This window comes from Herpailurus yagouaroundi, unplaced genomic scaffold (assembly GCF_014898765.1).
Source record: "Herpailurus yagouaroundi ecotype Mexico unplaced genomic scaffold, PumYag 67555, whole genome shotgun sequence".
NCBI lineage: Eukaryota > Metazoa > Chordata > Mammalia > Carnivora > Felidae > Herpailurus > Herpailurus yagouaroundi.
Window position 1 is genome coordinate 2466204 of NW_024420361.1, and position 24145 is coordinate 2490348.

The 24145-nt window shown below is 33.4% G+C and overlaps 1 protein-coding gene across 1 annotated transcript; it reads right to left on the reverse strand.

Moving 5' to 3' along the window:
* Positions 1-525: 525 nt before the first annotated feature.
* Positions 526-22413, reverse strand: LOC121025198 (dachshund homolog 2-like). The gene is made up of 5 exons (XM_040467655.1): positions 22276-22413; positions 22003-22150; positions 16731-16877; positions 14191-14256; positions 526-3004 (listed from the first exon to the last, which is right to left on the reverse strand). The coding sequence occupies exons 1-5, from the start codon at positions 22399-22401 to the stop codon at positions 3000-3002; spliced, it is 492 nt and encodes a 163-aa protein (XP_040323589.1). The 5' UTR covers positions 22402-22413; the 3' UTR covers positions 526-2999.
* Positions 22414-24145: the final 1732 nt, after the last annotated feature.

A 24145-nucleotide genomic window follows, 5' to 3' on the forward strand; every position in this document is an offset into this window, starting at 1 on the left:
AAAACGGTCATTTTATCAGGATTGAATTTTATACAATGTAGCTAAAGCTTAAATCATGCAATATAAATTGTGAACATTACAAACATGAAAGCAATGGCAAAACAAAATAATATTTTATAGAAAAGGTCCATAAACCCAGTAACAAATGGTAAAAAGCAATCACCATTTACCCTTTAGAAAAATGGTTTCTTAAAAACCTCTTTTCTTTATTATGTTTAATTACTGCCTTTATAAAAACAGACAAACATATCTGCCCACAACCTTCATTAAAAGTGCTGGTTTACAAGACCTATCAGGAACTATTTCCACAGCAGCTCAAATCCAAAGAAAAACTAGGCTAACAAGAAGAAGACAGTATTAATATGAATCAATGTTTCTACCCAGAATACAATAAATTAAGATTTCATAGTAGTAAAATTTTTCTCCTAATTTGGAGGAGAGTATCAAAATAGATTCTTGTGCAGCATGCGGTATAATGCTGACACAGATTCTGCTATTGTTTTACATATACCAATACTGAGTGATCATCAGGAAAAAGCCAACATTGACCTGCTAACTGACACTGATCCTTGGAACAATCTCAAAGTTTGCCACATTTCAATTTCAAAATACATTTTAGCTATAATGAGTGATTTATCATTTAGTAGTAGCTGTCAAAGTAAACTCCTAGATAAAAGAAAACATCTGGAACCATAAATAGAGGAGAGCAAAAGCTGAATTTCAATCCAAACCCAGCATGCTCACTTCATTAGGAACAGGAAACAGCTAATTAGTAATTAAATGTCTCATGTTTTTAACAGGATTTGTACTTGGCTTCCAAAAGAAATGCTATAATATGCACCCTAGATATAAATAAGATTAAAGATCAGGAAAAGCAACCAACAAAACCTCTCTAGAGGAATGTTATGGAGATTGGAAATTTATAAGGAGTGATACACAATGACATTTGGGAAGAGCTGACACAGTTTATTCCATTAAGATTTACCAGATAAGTAAAAGGGTGAATGTGATATACACAAATGTGACCATTAAAAAATTGGCCCATATAGTCCTTCCCTTAGTACAGCACTGCCTGACATGGACATGCACCATGGCACAAGAGTCTGAATATGAGCTTCTGCTTATCAGTTATGTTTAAAAGGCCACACCAAGTTGTTACAAACTCAGAAAGTGTGAGATTGGCCTTCTGTGTCACACATCTTAAACTTATGAAAGGAAAAAGCTAAAATCAGGTGTTACAAAAAAGGCAAATATGTGGGAAAGGACTAGAACAAAACATATGAGGATTTATTATAGTTCAATCAAAATGAATTAAACATATCTATTTGTAAAAAGACGCTAGTTTGTTTTTATGCTGTTTGACTATCAAATAATGAGACATTTCTGGATGTTATATTTTTAGTCATACCTTTTTGTTATTCAATTCAGACATTTGATATTAAAACAAGTTTTAAAAATTTTATTTGCCTCTGTCCATGACTTATTTCTGATCTTATTTCACTGAATTAGGTTAAAATAGCACACCTACTCTACACAAGTAGACCTTCTACAGTCTATCAAGAGCACAAGAAGCCAAATTCCTGTGTCTTAGAAGAAATTTTTTCGGAGTATGGAATGACTAAAATGTCACATTAATATTAATTAATGTAACATTTTAAAATGTGTAGAGTAGGTGGTCATTACAGCAGAAATTGCATGTACTTCCACAGGGAACTGATTATTGGAGAATGTATTAAAAACAGAATTGGCCTTTTACATAAGAGTGGTGCTTTTGTCACATCAGAATTTAATTCTAGGCAGTTGTAAAAATAACATAACAGATTAGATTTTGTTTGGTGTAAGGAGGGCATTATAGGATGAGACATTAAAAATTTTTGATCACTAGATGCCACTTAACACATTGGAATACTGCTTTATTAGATTCTTAAGAGGCATGGACGTAATGATGACAAGTATTGCCACCATAATGATGACAGGTCTTTAGTCATGTCTCCATTAAGTAAATGGTTAAAAATATTTGAGGGAATTTCCTGGACAATTCAGACAAATGACCCATTTGGTTCTAATTACTGGAACATCTTAGGCATCTGGTCATATCTAGATCAGGAGGTGAACAACGGAAAATAATGATGTTACCGATCCATCATGTCTGCCTTTTTCCTTTCTTATGTCTATACATTTTTCAGTCTGGTTAGTTGTTGATTACTTAATAAAGAGGTAGCAGGATTGGAGATAGGAGGAGAGTAGAAAAGAATAAAAGGGGTATTTTTAGTAGCTTGGCTATATTTTTTATTATTGCCTTCTTTACAAATAATGAATGTGCTCGTAGAGATTTAATGATTTGCTTTACATTAACAGATCAAAGGAAGAACTAGGTATGGTAAAATCTACAAACTAGATCTGTCTATATTCCCTTGGAGAACACTACAGGTAACGTGCTTTTTGTTTGTTTCTGTCTTTTTTTTTAAGAAAAGTGAGCCCCAAAGCAGTGATAACAAATATTGGTCATTTGCACAAGTGCGTTATCTCCTCACACACTTCCTATTAAATCCCAGGTCAGGCAAATATAAAGCTATTTCATAGTAATGACAGCTTAAGTGGGTCTACATTTAAATTTCTGTCACACCATTTAGAAATAGCATTTTCTCTGTCTTAAAAATTCTAGCACCTACTTACCCCACTAGGATGCTGTGTGGATTACTGTGATAACGTTTATGAAGCACTATGAGCTCCATGGAAGAAAGGGGTTATAGAAGTGTAAAGTATCATGTTCTATCATCATTATGATTATTCCTTAAAAACTTGTGAAGCCCATTCTCTAGCACATTTTTCCTGTACGTGCAAGGTTCTATTTATCAGTAATGAACAAATAGTAATTGAAGGTTCCATATTTTAAGAATTTGAGTATTAATTCTAAAGAATTACAGCACTAGACAAGCAGGTAACTTTTACAGCACTCTATTCGTGCTTATGATCAGTTGGAGTTCCGTCATCAGTGTTCAGGCTGCACAGAAAAAACAATAAGACCTGGTCAAAATTTCATTACAACAAAGAAAACCTAAAATCTATTCAATGAACTTCACTGAAAACCACAAACTGGCTTTACAGTATTTTTTTGTGCTATATATGTTCAAGAATTTAATAAATCTCTGTGCAATAAATCTATTATTTTATTAGGCTTATCCCTTAAACATATATTCATTCATGTGAGTTTCATTCTATTAAAAACAAAATTACACAAAGGTCAGCAAAACTGTAGATTTACAGTAGTGTAAAATTTAATCATATTCTCTACAGGTGATATCGACAATATAAAAATAGTATAAATTATATTTCCTAACTCTAAAATATCCTTATGAGCCCCTTGTGCATGTGCTACATCTTTACAACCTGCAGTGAAATGAATTACTAGCTTAATAAGCAAGGCATTTAGAAAGATTTTCCCCCCTTTATAATATAAAATGTGAATATAGATCCACACCATTTTCTCTGTGCCAAAATCTTTACTAATAATTGCAATTTCATGAGATTTCCTTCCCTGACAGATGGTGATTTATAAGTAACTTCTCATTGTGTATTTATTTAATTTTTTTATTTGAGTATAATTGGCACACAATGTTACAGTAGCTTCAGGTGTAAAACATAGTGATTCAACATCTTTATATATTGTGCTATGCTCACCACAAGTGTAGCTACCATCTGTCACCATACAAGGCTATTACAATATCATTGACTGTATTCTTTTTTCTGTGCCTTTTATTCTTGTGACTCATTCATTCCATAACTAGAAGCCTATATTTTCAGGAAGCAAAGATGAAAGCCAAGAAATGAGTCTATTATGTTTTTGAATATTGAATTTATGTTTAGAGAAAAAATATTTTTCTTACCCAGGGTTCATGTTTTCTTCCAAGTGTTTCCTCACCACTTAGTCACTCATATAAACAATGGGATTAAGGAGTGAACTTGTGATGAGCACCAGGTGTTGTATGTAATTGTTGAATCACTAAATTGTATACCTGAAACTAATATTATACAGTGTATTATTAACTAACTGGAATTTAAATAAAAACTTAAAAAAAACATGGGATTTTCTTAAGAACTGATAGGCTTCATCATAGGCATAGTTTGGGCTATGAAACATTTATTTTGGGGTAGTTACCTTATTTTTTTTCTTTTTTTAAGTTTATTTATTTTGAGAAAGAGAGAGTGCACACGGGCATGAGTGAGGGAGGGGCAGGGACAGAGAGGGAGAGACAGAATCCTAAACAGGCTCTGTGTTGTCAGCACAGAGCCTGACATAGGGCTCAATCTCATGAACTGTGAGATCATGACATGAGCGAAGATCAAGAGTTGGCTGCTTAACCGACTGAGCCACCCAGGTTAGCTACATTATTCATGAATTAATGGCAATGTTTTATAAATGATTTCTCCAACTAAGTATTTAGTTTCATGTTTTATTTAAGTTGTTTAATTAATGGGCACTATATTATTTGGCACTAAATAAGGTCACATCTGAAAGGCCATGTTTTCCAAACCTGAATAAGAGAGAGATAAAACACTGTGCTGGTGAATGTTCCACTTCAGTCTTAGGTTCAACCCAAATTAAATATTCAATTAATTGTATGAGATCTACTTAAATTGTGGAAATTTGTTCAGAATGTGGCATTCCCAAATCAAATAAGTGATAATAGTTTAGGGTCCAGTTTGTCATTAGTACAGTAGTAAAAATACAGAGCTACTAATCTGAAAGTAGGGAAAGTACACTAATGTAAGACATGGGAAGATAATAAAATAGTATAACATTTTATTACTTTTTGTCTAGAAAAAGCATTGCTTTAGAGTCATCTTTAGCAGTATCTGGTGTTGATTTTATAATGTGGTATTTTAAAAAATGGAAGTCTCTTAGTAACCACTTGGCTTTATTAGCCCCCCCCCCAAATTTCTGATATATGCTTTAATCAAAACAAAGATCAGTATAGGCTGTCTTTTCTTACGCACAGTGGAATATCAACCTCTCTTGCTCACTTTTAACTCACTTTGTTTTTTTAATTAATTCTTTAATATACCTTTTTCCCCTTTATTTAATTTCTAGTCCTTGTAAGACCAACCTTAAAAGGTGATTTATTTCATTCATTCAAATATTAACTCATTTATTCATTTTTTTATTAAGCACCTGCTACATAAGGCACAGTACTTGGTGTTCAATATATGGTTATTCTAATATGAGGATAAATTATAAAAATATATTTGCCATAACTATATACTGAAGAGAATGTTTTAAAGCAAGTTTTACACATCAGATTTATGCTGAATATTTCACTCTTACTAAAATCTACACATGGAAACACAAATAACTTCATATATATTTTATAGGGCATAGTAATAATGATATCTTGTATTTGTCATACTTTCTGACAAGTATGGATCTAACTTTCTGATGAGGATGATTAGGCAAATATAATTAATATTTTACTAAAATTAAGGCAGAGAGAGGTTGAATGACTCTTCAAGGTTAGTAACCGAGTTAGAGAGTAAATAATTCTGACTACTAGATAGTGCTCTTCCTACTACTTCATTGTGTCTCCCACAGACCAGTTATAAAATGTCAATAAAATCACATGTGTCCAGTACACAGACCTGCAACTGTTGAGCCAGACTAAGATCTAGATGTACTTAAATTCTACTTTCCTGCAGAGAAGAGAAACAAAAAGAAAAAAGAATAAATAAAAACTAGTATCTATGGAACATTGATTGTTAGGAAACATACTAAGTCATTCTAAGCACTTGTTTCACATGTAGAATTCCAGATTCTTTCACTACTTATTATAGATAATTCCATGATGAAAAGTGGTAAGTTGTTTATGTTTCTATGTCATTCCTCTAAAAATCTAAAATTAATTATATCACCCACCTTTCATAAGTAAATAAGGTATAAAATGTTTTGTAAAGGTCAAATTTATTTGAGTTTTGTTTAGGATGTATATTGCAGATATTTTAATGTAATACTTAAAAGTACAATTAAGGGGTACCTGGACAGCTCAGTTGTTTAAGCACCCAAGTCTTGATTTCAGCTCAGGTCATGATCTCATAATTGGGAGATCGGTTCTTTCTCTCCCTCTATCCCTTCCCCCTGCTCATGCTATATCTCTCTAAAAATAAGAAAAGTAAGAGTACAATTAAGTTCTTCTTTTATAACTTTTAAGTATTCCTTTTGTATGTTAAACTAATAGAAAAACACTAGAAATCCCTCATTTCAAAGGAATTAAAATGTTCACTCAAAATATGGAGGAAAATGAAAATGAAAGTAATGGGAAGACATTAATGTTTACTTGAACAACATTAAAAATGACCACATCCAACATTTTCCATAGAGGGTTGAAATACAGTTAGCAGGAGATTGTAAGATTTGAGTTGCAGGTTTTGCCTCACTCATTTTAAATGGTTACTCACCAATGCTGAGATCAACATGATATCCATTTGTATTTTTTAAAATTTATTTGTTGAGAGAGAGAGAGACAGAGAGAGAGAGAGAGAGAGAGAGAGAGAGAAACCAGGGGAGGTACACAGAATTCCAAGCATACTCTGTGCTGTCAGCACAGAGCCTAATGAGGGGCTCAATTCTACCAACTGTGAGATCATGACCTGTGCCAAGATCATGACCTGAGCTGAGGTCACGAGTGTGATGCTTAACTGACTGAGCCACCCAGCAGCCCCCATTTGTAACCTTTTTAAAGAAAATAAGAGGACTTAAACATTTATGGTGCAATAGGGAAATAGTGAAGGAATGCTTTAAAAATGCTGTTTTCTTAAAAGAGAAATTGGTGAAAATGTTGTCCAAATACCTATTTGCATTATTGAGGTAAAGTAGATTCCAGTTTCAGTATGCAGAATATTACTAATGTTAATTTTCAAACATTAAACAAGTGAATTATAAACTGTGGGGGTCATCAAATTAGGGGACTCCAAGGAGGTCTGTATAACATTCTAAAGAATGTTTCTCTTTGAAGTCACTTTAATTTCAAAAGTTGATTGTTATATGGCTATTATAAATGAGAAAGCAGTTCCCTATGGTGAGCAAATAAAACTTTATGCTAATGGCCCATGGTAAAGAATCTGGCCTAAAGTCACATAATAGAGGATCTGCTAGGGTCTTGTTCTGATAGGATGATGTAAGTTTTGCCACAAATTGAAAATTTTCTATTTCTACTTCAGCTTCCCTATACAGTTATAAATAGAAAAGGGAGCTATATGGTATTTGTGTAATTTTTATAAGTACTACCTCAATCTCTGCAGTTTTAAGGTAGAAGTGATTAATTATAGTTGGTTTTAGACTATTTTGGTTAAGTAACTACAAATGAGAGAAGCCTTCTTCCATCTAGATCCTGCTGCATTGTTTTGCATAGGATAATATTACAGTTAAGATATATATCCTAGTTAGCTGACTATGAGAGATTTTTACAGTATAGGCTGAAAGTGATAATATCAATTTGAATTGATAATTAAAATAATGAGTGAGAGAGTTAAGATTGCTGTGTTTTAGAACCCATTATCAATAGAAAGCTAATTAGCTTTTCCTAGGCTATTTTCCTACTTATAAAATGGGGTTAGTCATACCTTGATTATTTATCACACAAGGATAATCCTGGTAGAGAATGTGTGTGTTAAAAATGTCACAAAGACAAAATCCTCTTTCTGATGGAATTGTTACTAAGCCTAGGCTTGCCACATTTTGAACAATGGAACAGATAAACTTAGCCAAGTCTAAATGAAACCCAAAGTTTTCAAAGGGAAGGGAGACGAAGGAACTGGGAAGGGAAACATCTTGAATGTATATATTATTTGAATTCCTGGATCCAGCCATACCTGAATCTATCCCTGGAAGTTTCAGTTAAGTCACCTAATAAGTTGTTTTCTTAAATTAAGCCCTCCCCCACTCGATCCCCAAAAAAGAAAAGAATGGCACAAAGTTCACCAGGCTATACAAATACTAGATCTTACCTTTCTTTTTTTCACTATTCCATTTTTAGGGTTATCAAATAAGCATGTTGGCATAGAACCACCATACATTTATGTGGCTGCAACATAATTCTGCTTTTTTTCATTTTATTCTACTTTTTAAAAAAGTGGTGTGACAACAATGACATATTAACACAGGCTTGTATGAAAATTCTATGTATGTTTTTAATTAAAACACAAATGTGAAACTGAGGAACATTCAGAGAAAGGTTTTCCCTTGGAATTTTCCACAGGTGTATCTGGGTTTGGGGTGGGATGGAATGAAATTTTTTTTACCTTATTTATTTATTTTTGAGAGAGAGAGAGAGAGAGAGAGAGAGAGAGAGAGAGAACAAGCGGGGGAGGGGCAGAGAGAGAGAGGAAGACAGAGAATCCCAAGCAGGCTCCACACTGTCAGCACAGAACACCATGCAGGGCTCTAACTAATGAAACCATGAGATCAGGACCTGAACTGAAATCAAGAGTCAGCCACTTAACCGACTGAGCCACCCAGGACCACCCTGCCCCCCCCCCAGATGGATTGAATTTTATGCTTAAAAATGTATTGCATAAGTACAGAGGATGGAGCATAAACTAGTTAGGTAGTTATCAGAATTGAGTTAACCCTTCCTAGATTATAGGCAGAAAGACCTGCTGATTGATGAATTAGTTCTATAGACTTCCAAAATGCTGAGTAGCAGAGCAACCTTTTTTACCTTGCAACTCCCACTATCTTGTTATCACTACAACTACAATTTCATGTATTGTGTGAGATTAACTGGAATTTTAAGTCTTAGATCTGTAGATGAGATTTTGTTATCATCATCATTAGTGTGGCATCCGTTCAGTCATTGCAAATATTCTGATAACAATGCAATAGTAGGTGGTGCAAGCCATTCCTTGACATCCAAGCCCTAAATTATCAAGTAATGTAAGGTCTTTACATCCTCCTAAGAAAGAACTAAAAGGATAATGTGTGTTATCTGACAGGTATTTCATAGAAAAACGTATAATATGGAGTGGGATGTACTACTAATCAAGATAAAAAATCCGGTGAAGGATGAAGGAAATGAGAGAGAAATAAATACTTGCTGCTGCTTTAGAGAAAGTTACTCAAACCTTCTCTGTGGGGTGTGTGCTAATTTTTTTTTCACTCTATATTGGCAGTTGTAGTAATGTTTCTCTGAGTAGTAAAAAGGCTCTTACTCTCAAATGAAGCATTTAAGAGGAAAGAAGACCCACTTACCACAATCTTTCGAATCTCTGACACTCTAGACACTTTACAAAAGAACATTTCCACTTTAAAATGGGAATATTAAAGTGCCTATGTATACCTTCCAACATAGTACACGACATAAAAGGGGAGGACAATTAATGATTGATGAGGATAGGGCAGGAAGTAGTCTATGGAACCCCAAGAGAAAGATGTAGAGCACAATGTGGTGGGAGTTAGTAGAAAAGCCTATACAGAAATTCTACCTTCTCTCCCTTTAGTTTTTCTTGTCATATCATATACATGGCAAGTAATATATTTATCTTTTCCAGTCTCCTTACTTGCTCCTATCATCACTTTCTATGCTATTATACAAAATTCTGAAATGACAATCTTAGCCCAAGTGTAATTGTTTTCAGTAAATATTGGCATTCTACCTTAAGCTCATTGGAGAAATGTTATTCTAGGTTACCAAATGAGCAGGAAAGAGAGAATATAAGGAAGTTTCAAAGGTCAAGGAAGGCCAGACATTGCTCAAATGGATTTTGAGAGAGTAGATGAGAATATACATATTCATATGTATTTCATAGTATAAGTATATATTCAAATTTTTACATTATAAATATATATTAAATTACACTGTAAGATATAATAAGGGTATTTTTAGCAAAGAAGTGTTAAAATTGTGTCTGCTGCTTTTAGAGTCAAATGACACTTCAGTTACCTTGCTTTTAATTCTTCAGCGGCATCTTCACCAAGAGCTGTATGGATGAGATCATGCATTTTGTATTTTACAATGGTTAGTGTATATTCTCTGACTAAGCTTTCACATTTTTTGAACAAAAATGGTTCAGCAGGGAAAAATTTTTAGTACACTTATTTTTTGCATCAAATTTGGGTTTACTTTTTACATGTAGGTTGCACTTAATATCTACTTCTGGTGTGTCAAACATGTAGGCAAAAAAAAGCAAATGTAAAAATTATTCACAGAGATGAATATTCCTCTCGGAAAAGGAGTTGCTAGTTTGTTTTCTTTCCCCAAAACAAATACAATGACAGAAACAGAAGTAATCTGTCACTGTGCTCTTGCACTTTACGATGCTATCTCCCTTGAACTTTTTTTTATGATTTTCTTTTATTACTAGAATGTCAGTTCATGAAGTCTGTTATGTTTTTTTCTAAAACTTAAGAGCTTCATATCCTGGATTTGCTTTATCTGTTATTATTAAGATGATGGTGTCAATTCTCAAAAATTCAAGAAACATGCACTGTCAACTGCACCAGTAGCCCCTAACAATGAAATACAGTCATACAAAAGTTAACTAAGGTATAAACATGCAAAAGGGGAAGTCTCCCTGTGATCATAACATGCTGTTATGTTTTGTTCAGCAGTTCATATTACTGCTGTTCATGCTAATTAATTAAAGGAGCTGTTGCTATAATGTGCAAATATGGAATCTGAGAAACTGAGAGGGCTTTTAGGTCTCCAAGTGAAGTTAAGTCAATCTGGGTGCGGGTAATCAAATGTAATGAAATCACTTGTCAGTGCTGAGCTTGAAAAAACTATGAAGTTTGACTAGGGAGTAAAATGATTATATAACTAGATTTACAATAGGTTAATAACTAAATGGCACAAACAGGAAAGAGAAAATATTACTTTGTTAGTTAATGGTACTGCTGTTCAGTCTTAGTTTTTATCAGTGCATTTGTAGTTGTGCTTTGTTTTTATCAGCAAAAATGCACTACACAAACGATACTTGAATGTCATTTGCAAAAATCATTGATCTGAAGGTGCATTTAATGATACCCGTATGTTTATTTTATGTGAAACAGAGATTGGTTGATAAGATGGTTAATGTACTGTCTTATAAGCCCTCAACTGAGTTATGGGAATCTGGGTGGGAGAATGTTAGTTTATATGTTCCACTGAATCCTTCACCTCCAGCAATAGTGGACAGAGCCATCAGAATGAGTATGTATTCATTGTTTGATCACCTTAAAATATTCAGAAGAAGCTGCTGTAATAGACTGCTAAAATAAGGTATACAGAAATCCTTATATCAGAAGGTGGTTTATGCATAGATACCTTGTCTGTCAACCAACATTCAAGGCATAAAAGACATGAAATAACTAAGCTAAAGAGATTTAGAATACATATAAGAAACTTACTGTAAAGTATCTTTGTACTAAATTTTATGTGAAAATTATCATAAAACTGTATAAGACTGTATTACTTTTAAATATGACCAACTAACATTCTTCCAACTCCTCTTTAAACTCTCTTGAGGATCTATCCCTTTGGAACTAATTTAATTTCAAGTGAGAGCACTAGGTGATTGATATATTTCTTTCCAGCAGAGCTATTGACAATAGAAAGAGAAAAGACTTCACTGATGTTGGTATTCTTTGCTGTGATAAAGATGAGTTTTGGAAATGGAATTTGATTGGCATGCATGAATTGACCCTCATAAACAATATTAGGAAATAATCTTCCAAGGTAAAAAATGGGTAATTGAGAGAAATGGAAAGATGAAGTCAGTATCAAAGTAAGTCACAAAAGATAAAAACTATGACACACAAGAGCAAAACTATTAGAAAGAATGAAAAAATAATGGCTAAGTTTGTATTTTATGTTTTCCAGGTGTTACACATTTTCTGAAGTTCATATATACATATAAAAGTAATTTTTGAATTCTGAGCATTTTAGATAATAACTAATATTATCAGGATTTACAGGTAATTGTTTGAATTGACTGATTTTGTGAACTGCACCTTAAGATAGGTCTAATAATATTTTCAGGCATCTATTCCCCTGGCTAATATTTTTTTTTGCTCAAAAATAAACTTATTTTAGATATTAAATCGTGATTCTACTGTCATATTAACATGAAGCATTCACTCTAGTTTTCCATAAATTGATGATGGGAACTTTATCATTTACAGTGCTTAAATGCTATGCTGAGATAAGAATGTGTACTTTTCCATTTTTATCACATTTATCAAGAATATTATATAATACAACCTAAATGGTTGACATTCAATAAGTGATTTCTAACACACCTTCCTTTGCCATATATTGACAATATTAACCAAAAATATTAGACAATTTGATCTGTAATTTAAAAAATATAATAAAAGTTAATTCCATTGCTTTAAAATAAATTCTATCTTTAACCCTTTTAAAGGTACACTAATTTACTCATGTTTATCCAGCAAAAAGTAGAACTTTTAAAAGTATGCTCAATGAAAATAAATATTAAATGTTCTATCCCCTAATAACAAATTAATATGCAAATGCCATCCTTTGCAAACTTTGTTAAAGTAAAAAAAAAAAATGAGCCAAATGGAAGGCTTTTGATTTATATTATCCAATTGACCTCCCATGAGTAAGATATCTGTTTTTTGTTGCATGGAAATGAAATAACTTTAGGATGGTTCAAAAGCTTGTATTAATTCAGAGTTGGGAAAGATGTTACTGTTGCAAATTAAAGGCATCATATACATTAAACAAACAGCAATTAATTGAAAATATAGGATTAAAAGATAATAAAGATAGAACCCTCTGATGGTATGTTTGGTTTACCCCCTCCAGTTCCAAAACTGACCTTAGATGCCACTCAAAGAGGGGGGGCACAATCAAGCTCAATGTTCCCTAAAGACTGGGTTTATACTGATTAAGAAGGCATCAGATGCTTCAGGCTTATTAAACCCTACCTTGGTCCTGATATGTGGGAGCAACCTCAGCTAATGGTAGCTTACAACTAGTGGGGTTTTCTTCATAAATTTAACGGTGGCAAATTGGACAAACACTGAGTCCCATCCAAATTGCCTTTGGTCACATAGACACAGCCTTTAAGTTAAAGGAAGAAAGCAGGCAAACAAAAGAGGGATAAGAAACAGCAAAAGTTTCACTGAATGAAATAAACATTCATGCTTTCACAATTAGCAAACTTAAGGTATTTATTAGGTCTACCCAACTGCAGCAGAATCAGGGATTACTAGAAGATCCATGAGCTCTGAAATTCTTTATTTTGTAAAAATGATGGGCAACTCTACATGAATGAAGGTTTCTAAATTTCCTGAAGCTGCCAGATAAATGGTGACCCTCAAATGGATTTGTCAGTCACATCCAGTTTGTTGCCTTCTTGTAGATCTATTCGTTACACAGTGAAAAGGCAGTGATTAGTCAAACCTCTAGCAAGCAACATATCCATGGTTGTCTTCCTTTCTGAAGTTAAGAAATAATTTTCTCATGGAGATGCCTTTTCGTTTTTATTTGAGTGAGAAATTTCTTCACATTAAACACGAAAGTAAATGTAATCTACATCCAAAGGGCTAGAAAACTCCATTAGAATCATACTGGAAAAACTCCAGCGGTTAAATTCGGTTTTTATTTTTAGATAATTTTGCACTCCAGTGAAAATCTATATTGACTTGTTTTATATATTTTCTTACTACTAAGTATTTAAAAATTTTTAAAGGATCTAAGCATTTATTGGAATCCTGAAAATCATGAGTAACAAGTTGTAGTCTTATTTCCATATTTAGACAGTTTCTAGTTATCTAAATTTAGCATCAGAATTTAAAGATTGATAAAAAATGTTGTCTACAATACTTTAAAAATATTGATAGTTTATTATTTTTCTACTTGTGGTTTTTACAAACAGTAGTGATATTTTTAAAGTATGCTATTGTACACTTCAGAAAGGTAAATTATATTCACATTTATGCATTTTTAGAATATGCCTAACACATAAATATACACCCTTTTAACAGCTAAACATACAAGAAATTTGCTCACATTGTATATGTAAAATTATTAGTCCCTATATATAATCTCAAAAAACACATGAATACTTCTGCCTCTGCCATAAAGTAAGAATTAAACTTATTTCTTTTACTTATGTAAAGAATATCAATATAGGAACTCATGCCCACTTCGTATCAGGCAGTTATAGAGAGAAGTATGCTGTTTACTGTACCTTGAATAGAGGTACTATCATGAGAAGTCCCATTTTTTTCTATTTCAATATCTGGAATTCCAGTATCTGAAAGAAGTGACATTTAAGATTAAGGCACAATTCTATTTTTTCTGATTCCATTTAAAGTGAAACCAGTACTTTGGTCCTATAGATAACACAAGACCTTGGAACGCATTTTTGTTTTTGTTTTTGTATGTCTATTTCTTTGTGGTGGTAAAAGGGAGGATTATAAACTGTAGCAGAATTCTACAATTTGGCATATATTTTAAAACATATAGTAAATACTTTTTTATTTCATTCTCTAGAGATAATTCTCATGAAAATAATCTGTCCATAAAAATCCCCTCAGACTATCAAGTAACATGCCATGGCTGTGGAATAAGATTGCATAAGTGGAAGTGCCCCTTCCTTATGGTATATTTTTCATTTGTGAAATGCTGTAGATAATAAGATTATTTCTATGTTAAGTGTACTGAACACCAAAACACAAATTGTGGTTTGTGGTCTTTATGCAGTACTGGCTATAAGGGCAAAGGGACACATGAATTGTTTTTGAAAAAATTCAAGAAAGAGAAATAAGAGTTAGGTTTTTATTTTTAATTTTAAATATGAGATGTGATTATCTAAAAGTTATCCATATCCATGAAGTATAGCATTATATGAGCATTTGTGTATATATACATTTCCCTGGACACCCTTGTGTAATGTGATAACAGATGCCAGCGTATCACCCAATGCCATCAAAGATTAATGTGAGAAGAAAATGATTTGAATACAAGGTACCCATCATGCTGTAGAAACAGCTGTTTTTCCTTTATACTTTTACTTTATACTATACAGATTTATAGAAAAGCTAAAGCTAAATGGAGTTTACTTATGGGTGGATCTTAAATATGTAAAAAAAAATGTCAAACCATTTCAGAATGACAAGTTCAGGGCCTCAAATAATAATGAGTACACAGAACATATATCCCATTGCTATTCAAGAAATGTTCCTTTTAAAATCTTTGATAAGCAAGGATGCTGGCTCCCACTAAGATGCCTCATTGTGTGAGATATTATTTACTCTTTCTTTACTGTGTCTCAATGAGACATGGCTAGCATGAGCTAAAATAATCTAGCACTATATTTGTACTGATTGTGAGCACAATGATCCAAGACAGTCACAGTAAAAAGGGAATTGAACTTTTTGAAAGAAAGAATATGACTGACGTTTGTACAAAATTCTTTATTCATTTTTAGTATAGGACCCTGAAGCACTCTTTTAGTTTTGTGTGTGTGTTATACATGAGAATAGAGCATCTATACATGTATGTATAAAATTCTTAGGCTTATACTTGTTACACACATTTATCAGTTAATATACACCTATGTATTTAACATATCAGTTAAACATACAAGCTGTCAATGAGCTATGAAAGAAGAACCTGAATATTCTATGAGATGAAATGATGTTGTGGGATTTAATAATTGAAAATGTAATAAAAAATTTGAAATTAAGAGATTTCATGACAAAAACTTCTCTTCTCACAGAATTTCCAGGATGTACTTAGAGCATTCTTTTTCAACTAGGTCCTCCTTAAACCCTCAACACTGATGCAATCTACATTAAAGAAATCAAGATCCTATAATTCATTAAAATAGAGTACACCAAACATCAGCATATTTTAATATGAATGGACCTAAAACACTTACATTTTTTAATATGAAATTTATTGTCAAATTGGTTTGCACCAACAGGTGCCCTCCTCAATGCCCATCACCCACCCTCCCCTCCCTCCCACCCACCATCAACCCTCAGTTTATTTCCAGTTTTTAAGAGTCTCTTATGGTTTGGCTTTCTCCCTCTCTAACTTGTTTTTCCTTCCCCTCCCCCATGGTCTTTTGTTAAGTTTCTCAGGATCCACATAAGAGTAAAACACTTACATTTTATGTGCAAGGATGTTATCAATATTAGTGTTTCTATTGCAAAAGTCAGCAGGATTTCCTGTTATTCCTAGACTATTTGTATCTCTCAGAGTAGGGATTATTTTGACACATTTAATTAATAACCCAAAGCACTTAGCCTCAAATGGATTTTTTTTTAAATTTTTTTTTCAACGGTTTTTATTTATTTTTGGGACAGAGAGAGACAGAGCATGAACGGGAGAGGGGCAGAGAGAGAGGGAGACACAGAATCGGAAACAGGCTCCAGGCTCCGAGCCATCAGCCCAGAGCCTGACGCGGGGCTGGAACTCATGGACCGCGAGATAGTGACCTGGCTGAAGTCGGACGCTTAACCGACTGCGCCACTCAGGCGCCCCTCAAATGGATTTTTTAATGATTCTTGAGCAAAGCCCCTTCCTTCCTTCCTTCCTTCCTTCCTTCCTTCCTTCCTTCCTTCCTTTCTCCCACCCTCCTTCCCTCCCTCCTTCCTTCCTTTCTTTTCCTTTTTCTTTTCTTTTCCTTTCCTTTTTCTTTTCTTTTCTTTCTTTCTCTTCCTTCTTTACTTTCTTCCTTCCTTCCTTCTTCCTTTCTATCTTTTTTAAATGAGACATTACCTTTCAACCTCCTCAAGTCACCATCACTAGTAGTGGCTTGCTTAAGTGCTTGTTCCACTTGTTCCCTGCGTTTTGTTTCAAATTCCAAGGCTTCCTGCAGTTTTCTCTTGGCTTTTTTCTCCTTCTTCAGACGCTTTTGCATGGTAGCTAAAACATGAAAAGGTAAATCGTTTGCAAAATTTTGGTGGATAAAATAAAATACGTTGCCAATTTTGATGTATTATAAACCATAAATACAGATACAGAGAGAGATATTTACTGCATATGATTAGCTTCTTTGGACTCCAATTCTCATTAGACTCAACCAGAGTGTTCAATCATGTGATTTACTTATTTTTGCTTTCACTTTTCCAGTGTGTATGCTTTATAATACATATACATTTATATGGCAGTGGCACTATCGGTAGAAAATCATTTTCTACTTTCACTAACTACATGCATTAAATGATAGTATTAAATATTTGATAATTTTTTAGATAGAATTATTGGGATCCTGCAATTATTGGTTCACAGCAGGGTTCTAAGCATACCAACCTTCACAGTCTTTCTGAATCAGTTTTTAAAAATTAAGATATTGACATTGTGGTGATAGAAAAACATTCAAGAAGCATTACACAAAATTAAAATTTTTATGACATTTAAGAAATGTTAAAAGTGCTCACATATAATTAAATATTTTTATTAAACTAATTATGATACTAATTTAAGTTTCAATTTATTTATTTCACAGTTCATTGTCTTTCATATAAATGACCTCCAGCACCTTGAAGAGAATCAGTTACCCAGGTAAATTTATGTTCATGTGAGTCTAAAATTCATAAATCTGAAGTAAAAACAAAATTGGAAAACTTGAAACAATGACGCTGAGGATGTATAGTTTCTGTTATTTTTGATGAAAGATTATTGAGGCTGAACATAAAAATAGTTTACTATTATAATTATAATAATTCATATAAAGTATTCAACCAATTATTCAAACCAGCAATCTAGATTTGTTCATATTAACATACAACTTAATGTCCTTGATAACACAAATGTTAGCTTCCAGTAAAATTATTGGTTCAAAAACATGCTATATGTTGATTCCCTTGAAATTTATAATTACATATGGTATAAACAATGTTACAGTAATGAGAGATAGAAGCAAAAAAAAATGTTCACCTTTAACTCAGAAGGCTGACCTATAGCCTGCATTGTTTCAATAATGCTAACATATGTGCTAGTCCCTACATTCTTTTTTAAAATTTTTTTTTAAATAAATTTCTTTAACTTTTTTATTTATTGAGAGACAGAACATGAGCATGGGAGGGGCACAGAGAGGGGGAGGAGACACAAAATCTGAACCAGGCTTCAGGCTGTTAGCACAGAGCGATACAGGGCTCAAACTCACAGAACCATGAAGTCATGACCTGAGCCGAAATCGAAGGCTTAACCAACTGAGCCACCCAGGCACCCCTGGGTGCTACCTTCTTAAAGAGTCTCATGACTGCCTGTAAATCTCACCGACAGTTCATATTGATCTGAATGATAAGAACCAGAGAAATCTTACGAAAGCAGTTTTATGAGTAGAAATTTGACAGACATTTATGATGTAATACTCCCTGCATGACCCCTTCCCTTTGAGCATTAAGCATATAATCACCAGCTTAATACAGCAAAAAGTGCAGTTATTTTTGCCCATTGTCCTGTCCCATGCAACTTAAAGAAACTTACTAAGTTGCACCATAAAATATCTCAAGAATTTTTTCTTGACTGCCACTCTCAACAATTCCATAGCAACCACATATTACATTTTAAATTATATCAATAAATGATAATGACTATCATTTATTTAGAACCTACTATGAGCATTTTTCTGGGACTCTGTCTTATTACTTTCTTTAATTGAAAAAAAGATAGTAATAAGGACTATATATATATATATAATTATTATATATAATTATTGTAAATAATTATTATATATAATTGTTTTACAAATATACACATATACATACATATATATAGTTATGTAGTTACTCTTCTTTCTATATCCTTGGACAGTTGTCATTTTTAACCATAATATCAATTTCTCCCCCTCTTTCTTTTCAATCATATGACTTGAGATAAAGCAAGCATTCACCATTTGTCATAAAAAGTTAGTTATCCTGTGTATGAGATATTTAGGGAACTAGAAAGGAACTTACGTGATTTTAAAGCTCATCTATTGTAATAGATGAGGATACTGAGTTTCATAGAGATGAAGTAGATATTTTTTTCTAAATCAATGAGGATAACAGAGTAGCTTCATATAATTATGTTAGTTCTAGATGTAAAATGTTAAAAACAATGCCTAGAACATAGCAGACAGTTGATAAGTATTAGCCAGTAGTAGTAGTAGTAGCAGCAATAGTGACAGTAATGATAGTAGCAGTGGTATTATTATTATATCATAATATGCTACATTAATAAAATACAAATACTTAAGAATATGCTTGATAATATATTGAATATTACATCTACCATGCCTATGCCTTTTTAAAAGACAATAGATATGATAGTAATTATAAAGATAGACTTTTAAGAGTCTATGAGAAGTTAGTAAATAGAAATTGTCATGAGCACATACCTAAAAGTTGGAAGCCAATTTTACTCTATGTAGTAGATATACATAAGTCAATTTGACAATGTTATTATATCTAAGATGTAATTATTAGGTTCTTTAGTATAAATAAATATCCTAATAAAAATGTGGTTTTTATGATGGCAAATCATAATAATGTATTTTGCATACCAAATACCAGAAATAAATGATTTTTTCTAAACTCTAAAAAGAAAGGTTGGCTTTTGCTAAATAGTATTTAATGACTTTGGCAAGATAATAAGAGGTTTAAGTCTGTTTTTAAGATTTGTATATATGTATGTAAACTCTTCACCCAATGTGAGGCTTGAACTTACAACTCTAAGATCAAGTGTCACCTGCTCCTCTAACTGAGCCTCTTTTCCTCATATTTTATTTATTTTTCGAAGAGGTTATTTTTTTTTTCTTTTTTGAGACACAGAGAGAGAGAGAGAGAGAGAGAGTGAGCACGTGAGCAGGGGATGGGCAGTGAGAGGGAGAGAGAGAGAATCTTAAGCAGGCTCCATGCTCAGCATGGAGTCCCATGTGGGGTTCGATATCATGACCATGAGATCATGACCTGAGCCCAAATCAAGAGTCAGATGCTTAACTAACTGAACAATCCAGGCACCCCAAGAGGTTTAATTCTTTTTAAATGCAGTGACTGACTTTATATGTTGAACTGGAATAATAATTATTCTTAGGCCTTAAGTAAAATATACAGTAAGTTTTTAATTACTTGCAAAATTTTTGGAGTATAATATACTACCTTGGTATAGTGTAAAGTAAGTGGATTTCATTCAACTGGAATTATTCCTCCTTGTTCAGGGAGGCATTATCTACATGTGGATTTTCTCTCCCTTTCATTGACTTTCCTTCCCATTCCTTAACTATTTTATTTAATTATTACTTTGTGACTCTTCCATAGAAGAGTAAGTAGAGAACAGAAGAAACTGAATGAAATTCACAATCATCACTTTTGCTGCTGTTTAGTATTTTATGGTAAATGTAAGGAAAAGGTGGAGATTATTGGCTGAGTTGAAGTTTTAAATTTTCTCTGGTTTTGGAATAAACTAGTCTATTTATCCATATCTGTGTATAATTTAATGGATACCCACAGTTGAAAAGTTAATTCTATTTGTGAACATTATTTCTCCATTCTCTCCCTTTTGTCTCCATCCGTACTTATGCTACCCTAGTTCAGTCCTCATCACCATTGCCTGGATGAGAGCAAACTCCTTTTACATACTTTCCTTGTTTCTCGTTTTACTTCAAGCCCCCTCTAATATATTCCCAACACCAAAGTGGTCTAATTGAACACAGACCAAATCATCCACTTGCTTATCTTTGTCTATTTCCCATCACCTATAGGACAAAATCCAAGTTAATCTTTTGCATGGTTAAAAAATGTCCTTCACAATTTAGCTTCTACACTCATATTTTTTTAAGTTTATTTATTTATTTTGAGAGAGAGAGAGAGAGAGAGACAGAGAGAAAGACAGAGAGAGAGAGAATGCACACACATATGAGTAGGGGAGGGGCAGAGAGAGAGAGAGGAGAGATTCTCTCAAGCAGGCTCTGCACTGTCAGTGCAGAACCCAATGTAGGGTTGATCCCACGAACCCTGAGATCATGACCTGAGCCAAAATCAAGAACCAGACACTTAACAGACTGAGCCACCCAGGTGCCCTAGCTTTTACCCTCATCTTTCTCCATCATCTCCCATCATTCACTTCATAAAATGGAGAGCCACAGTAATAACAAACTGTTTATAATTGCCCTTGTATGAGACTTCTTGCCTTCATGCCTATGCTCACTGATACCTCTGTCTAGAGACTCCATATCACTCAGGCACTCTCATTCCCTTTCTTATCCTACTGATCTTCAAGACTCAGCTTCAAGTGTCAGTTTCAGGAAGCCTTCCTTAACCATTAACTCCCCCACCAAGCTGAACTAATTACCCCCTCTCTATATAACCATATATACTGTGCATCCTTGCTCTTGCATTTTGCCTTGAAATTAACGGTTGGTTGTACTATCCCTCTAAAATGTACATCTCTCAAGGACAGGGGCTGAGTTTTATTTATCTGAAATCTCCAGAATCTAGCACTGTCCTTGGCAAAGAGTAAGCATTCCATCTATAAGAATTTATTTGATTATCTATATGCAGGGTATTTTATGAAATTACGAGAAAACTAAGAATATGCATGTTTTCCAAATCAGCTAGCCTGAAGTTGATCTAATTCATTATCTTTTATAATAAAGAGAAATAGTATAAATATCTTACCTTGTGGATTACACACAGTATTTGATTCTTAGCTTGTTATTTTTCAGTAGTTCTAAGCTATCCCTGAGAATATTTATACTATTATTGAAAATATCTACCACAAGGGGCGCCTGGGTGGCTCAGTTGGTTAAACATCCAGCTGCGGCTTAGGTTAGGCTTAGGTCATGATCTCAGGGCTCGTGGGTTTGAGCCCCGTGTCGGGCTCTGTGCTGACAGCTCAGAACCTGGAGCCTGCTTCATGTTCTATGTCTCCCTCTCTCTCTGCCCCTCCCCTGCTCATGCTCTCTCTCTCTCTGTCTCTCAAAAATAAATAAATATTAAAAAATTAAAAAAAAAAGAAAATATCTGCAACAAAATATTTATTCTGTAATTGAACTTGTTAAACTTACTTCTGCTTTGAAGTTCAACTGCGAGTTGTCTTTCAAGGTTTTCTCTAATTTCTCTCTCTCTATAGAGCTCCATTCGTAGTTCCTTTTTTTCTTGTTGAATCTGCTTCTCCTGGATGTGAGCATTATCCAAAGCCACTTTCAGTAGGCCCTGTCAAAGTACAGAAAATGACATGCAGTTCATCTTATCTGTTTTAGTTTCTCAAATATGAAATAATTTATGTAGATGCTAATGTCTTGTATTACATTTATTTTGTTTATAGAAATATTGTTGACCTGAATGTTGGTCAACAGAGTCTCCACAGAGGACAAACTATCAGCAAAAATGAATTGTCCAGGGAATCCAGGAGGTAATGTCTGTCCAGGAGTCAACTGGATCTTGTCCAAGGGTGACTTGATCATTGGAATTTGAAATGGTACCTCTTCTGCAAAACAAAAACAAAAACAAAGACAAACAAACAAACAAAAACCCCAAAATTATTATCGGAAGGTTCATGAATTAACAGCTAAAAATGTTCTGTTTCCTTTACTTCTAATAGCATCTTATAAAGATTTTCTTTCTAAAACTAAATGATGGCAAACTCATAATAGGAAGTCATATGTATTGAGAAACCAGCTGCCTGTAGTTTCTCAAAATAAATGTTTAAGTAAATAATCAGTGCAAATGAAGCAACATTTACTGCCAAAGAGGCATGAGACTTGGAGAAAAATTATGATATGTTTATGATTGCCTATAAATTAAATAATCAGATCCTTCTTGTTATGCATACACTGCTTTTTTTTTTCATTTTCAAGTCTATTATCTCCATTCTTTAATAGCCGTACTGAAGTTTAATTTCCATACAATAAAATTCACCTATTTTAAGTGCACACTTCAAAGATTTTTAGTAAATTTACAGAGTTGTGGGACCATCATCACAAATCTATTTAGAACATCTTGATCACCCCCAAAATATCCCTCGTGCCCATTTACAGTTAATATACTTTCCCATCCTCATCCCCTGGAAACAACTAATCTACTTTCTGCCTCTATAGGATTGCCTCTTCTGGATATTTTCCAAATAGAATTATATAATATGTAGTCATTTTGTCTGGCTTCTTTTATCATTATGTTTTCGAGGTTCATTCATGTAGTAGCATGTATCAGTGGTTTCTTCCTTTTTATTGCTGGAAAGTATTCCCTTACATGGATATATTGACTTTTGTTTAATTATTCACTAGTTGACATGCTTTTGGATTATTTCCAGTGTTACCTTTTATTTTGAAGAATATTACTTATGAAAAAATATCAGTTGTGGTGTGAAAACACAAATTATATCTTTTCTCCTTATTTTTATATTATCTTCTCCCACATTATCCTTACTTAATCAAGATTCTCTCTTAGCTTCAGGTAAAGAGACACCAATAGAATTGTTGTTTAATGAGACGTTTTGGTTCTGGTTCCAGTAGGGACAGAAATATAGATTTATTATACAGTTAAATTTCATTTTTCAATTGCAAGAAGCCTATACATGTAGTGTGCAGAGCTTGAACCACACAGATTTCATAGTCATCATGGTTTGCTGATAGTGTGGAGCTTGATGCCAGGCTCAAACTTAGGAACTGTGGGATCATGACCTGAACCAAAATCAAGAGTCCAAGGCTTAACTGACTGAGCCACTCATGTGCCCCACTTCTGGAAATTTTTAATGGGACAGCATTATCTCTGAATAAGATGTTTTTATTAGAGATCACCTTTACATTTTTTTTACAACTTGTAATGTTCTAAAGTCTACAAGGATAAAAAGTGCTAAGCAATTATTTTATAGAATTAACACTGTCATATTATTTGAATCCAAAAATGTTATAAAAATCATTTTATTGGTTGTAAATAATTCAATAAAATGTATAAACTAGCCTGTTCATTTTCTTCTAATACAAGAAGGTATAATGAGCATATTCAGGTTTTTTTCATAAAACTTAAAAAATAACATTTTTATTATAAATGCATGATTTATGTGTTTTGTACAACTCCCCTGATGTAAAATTAACCTTGACCCTTTTCCTTCCTTCCTTTCTTCCTCCCTTCCTTCCTTCCTTCCTTCCTTCCTTCCTTCCTTCTTTCCTTTCCCACTTCCCTCCTTGCCAGTGGAAGTTTTGCTAGAGG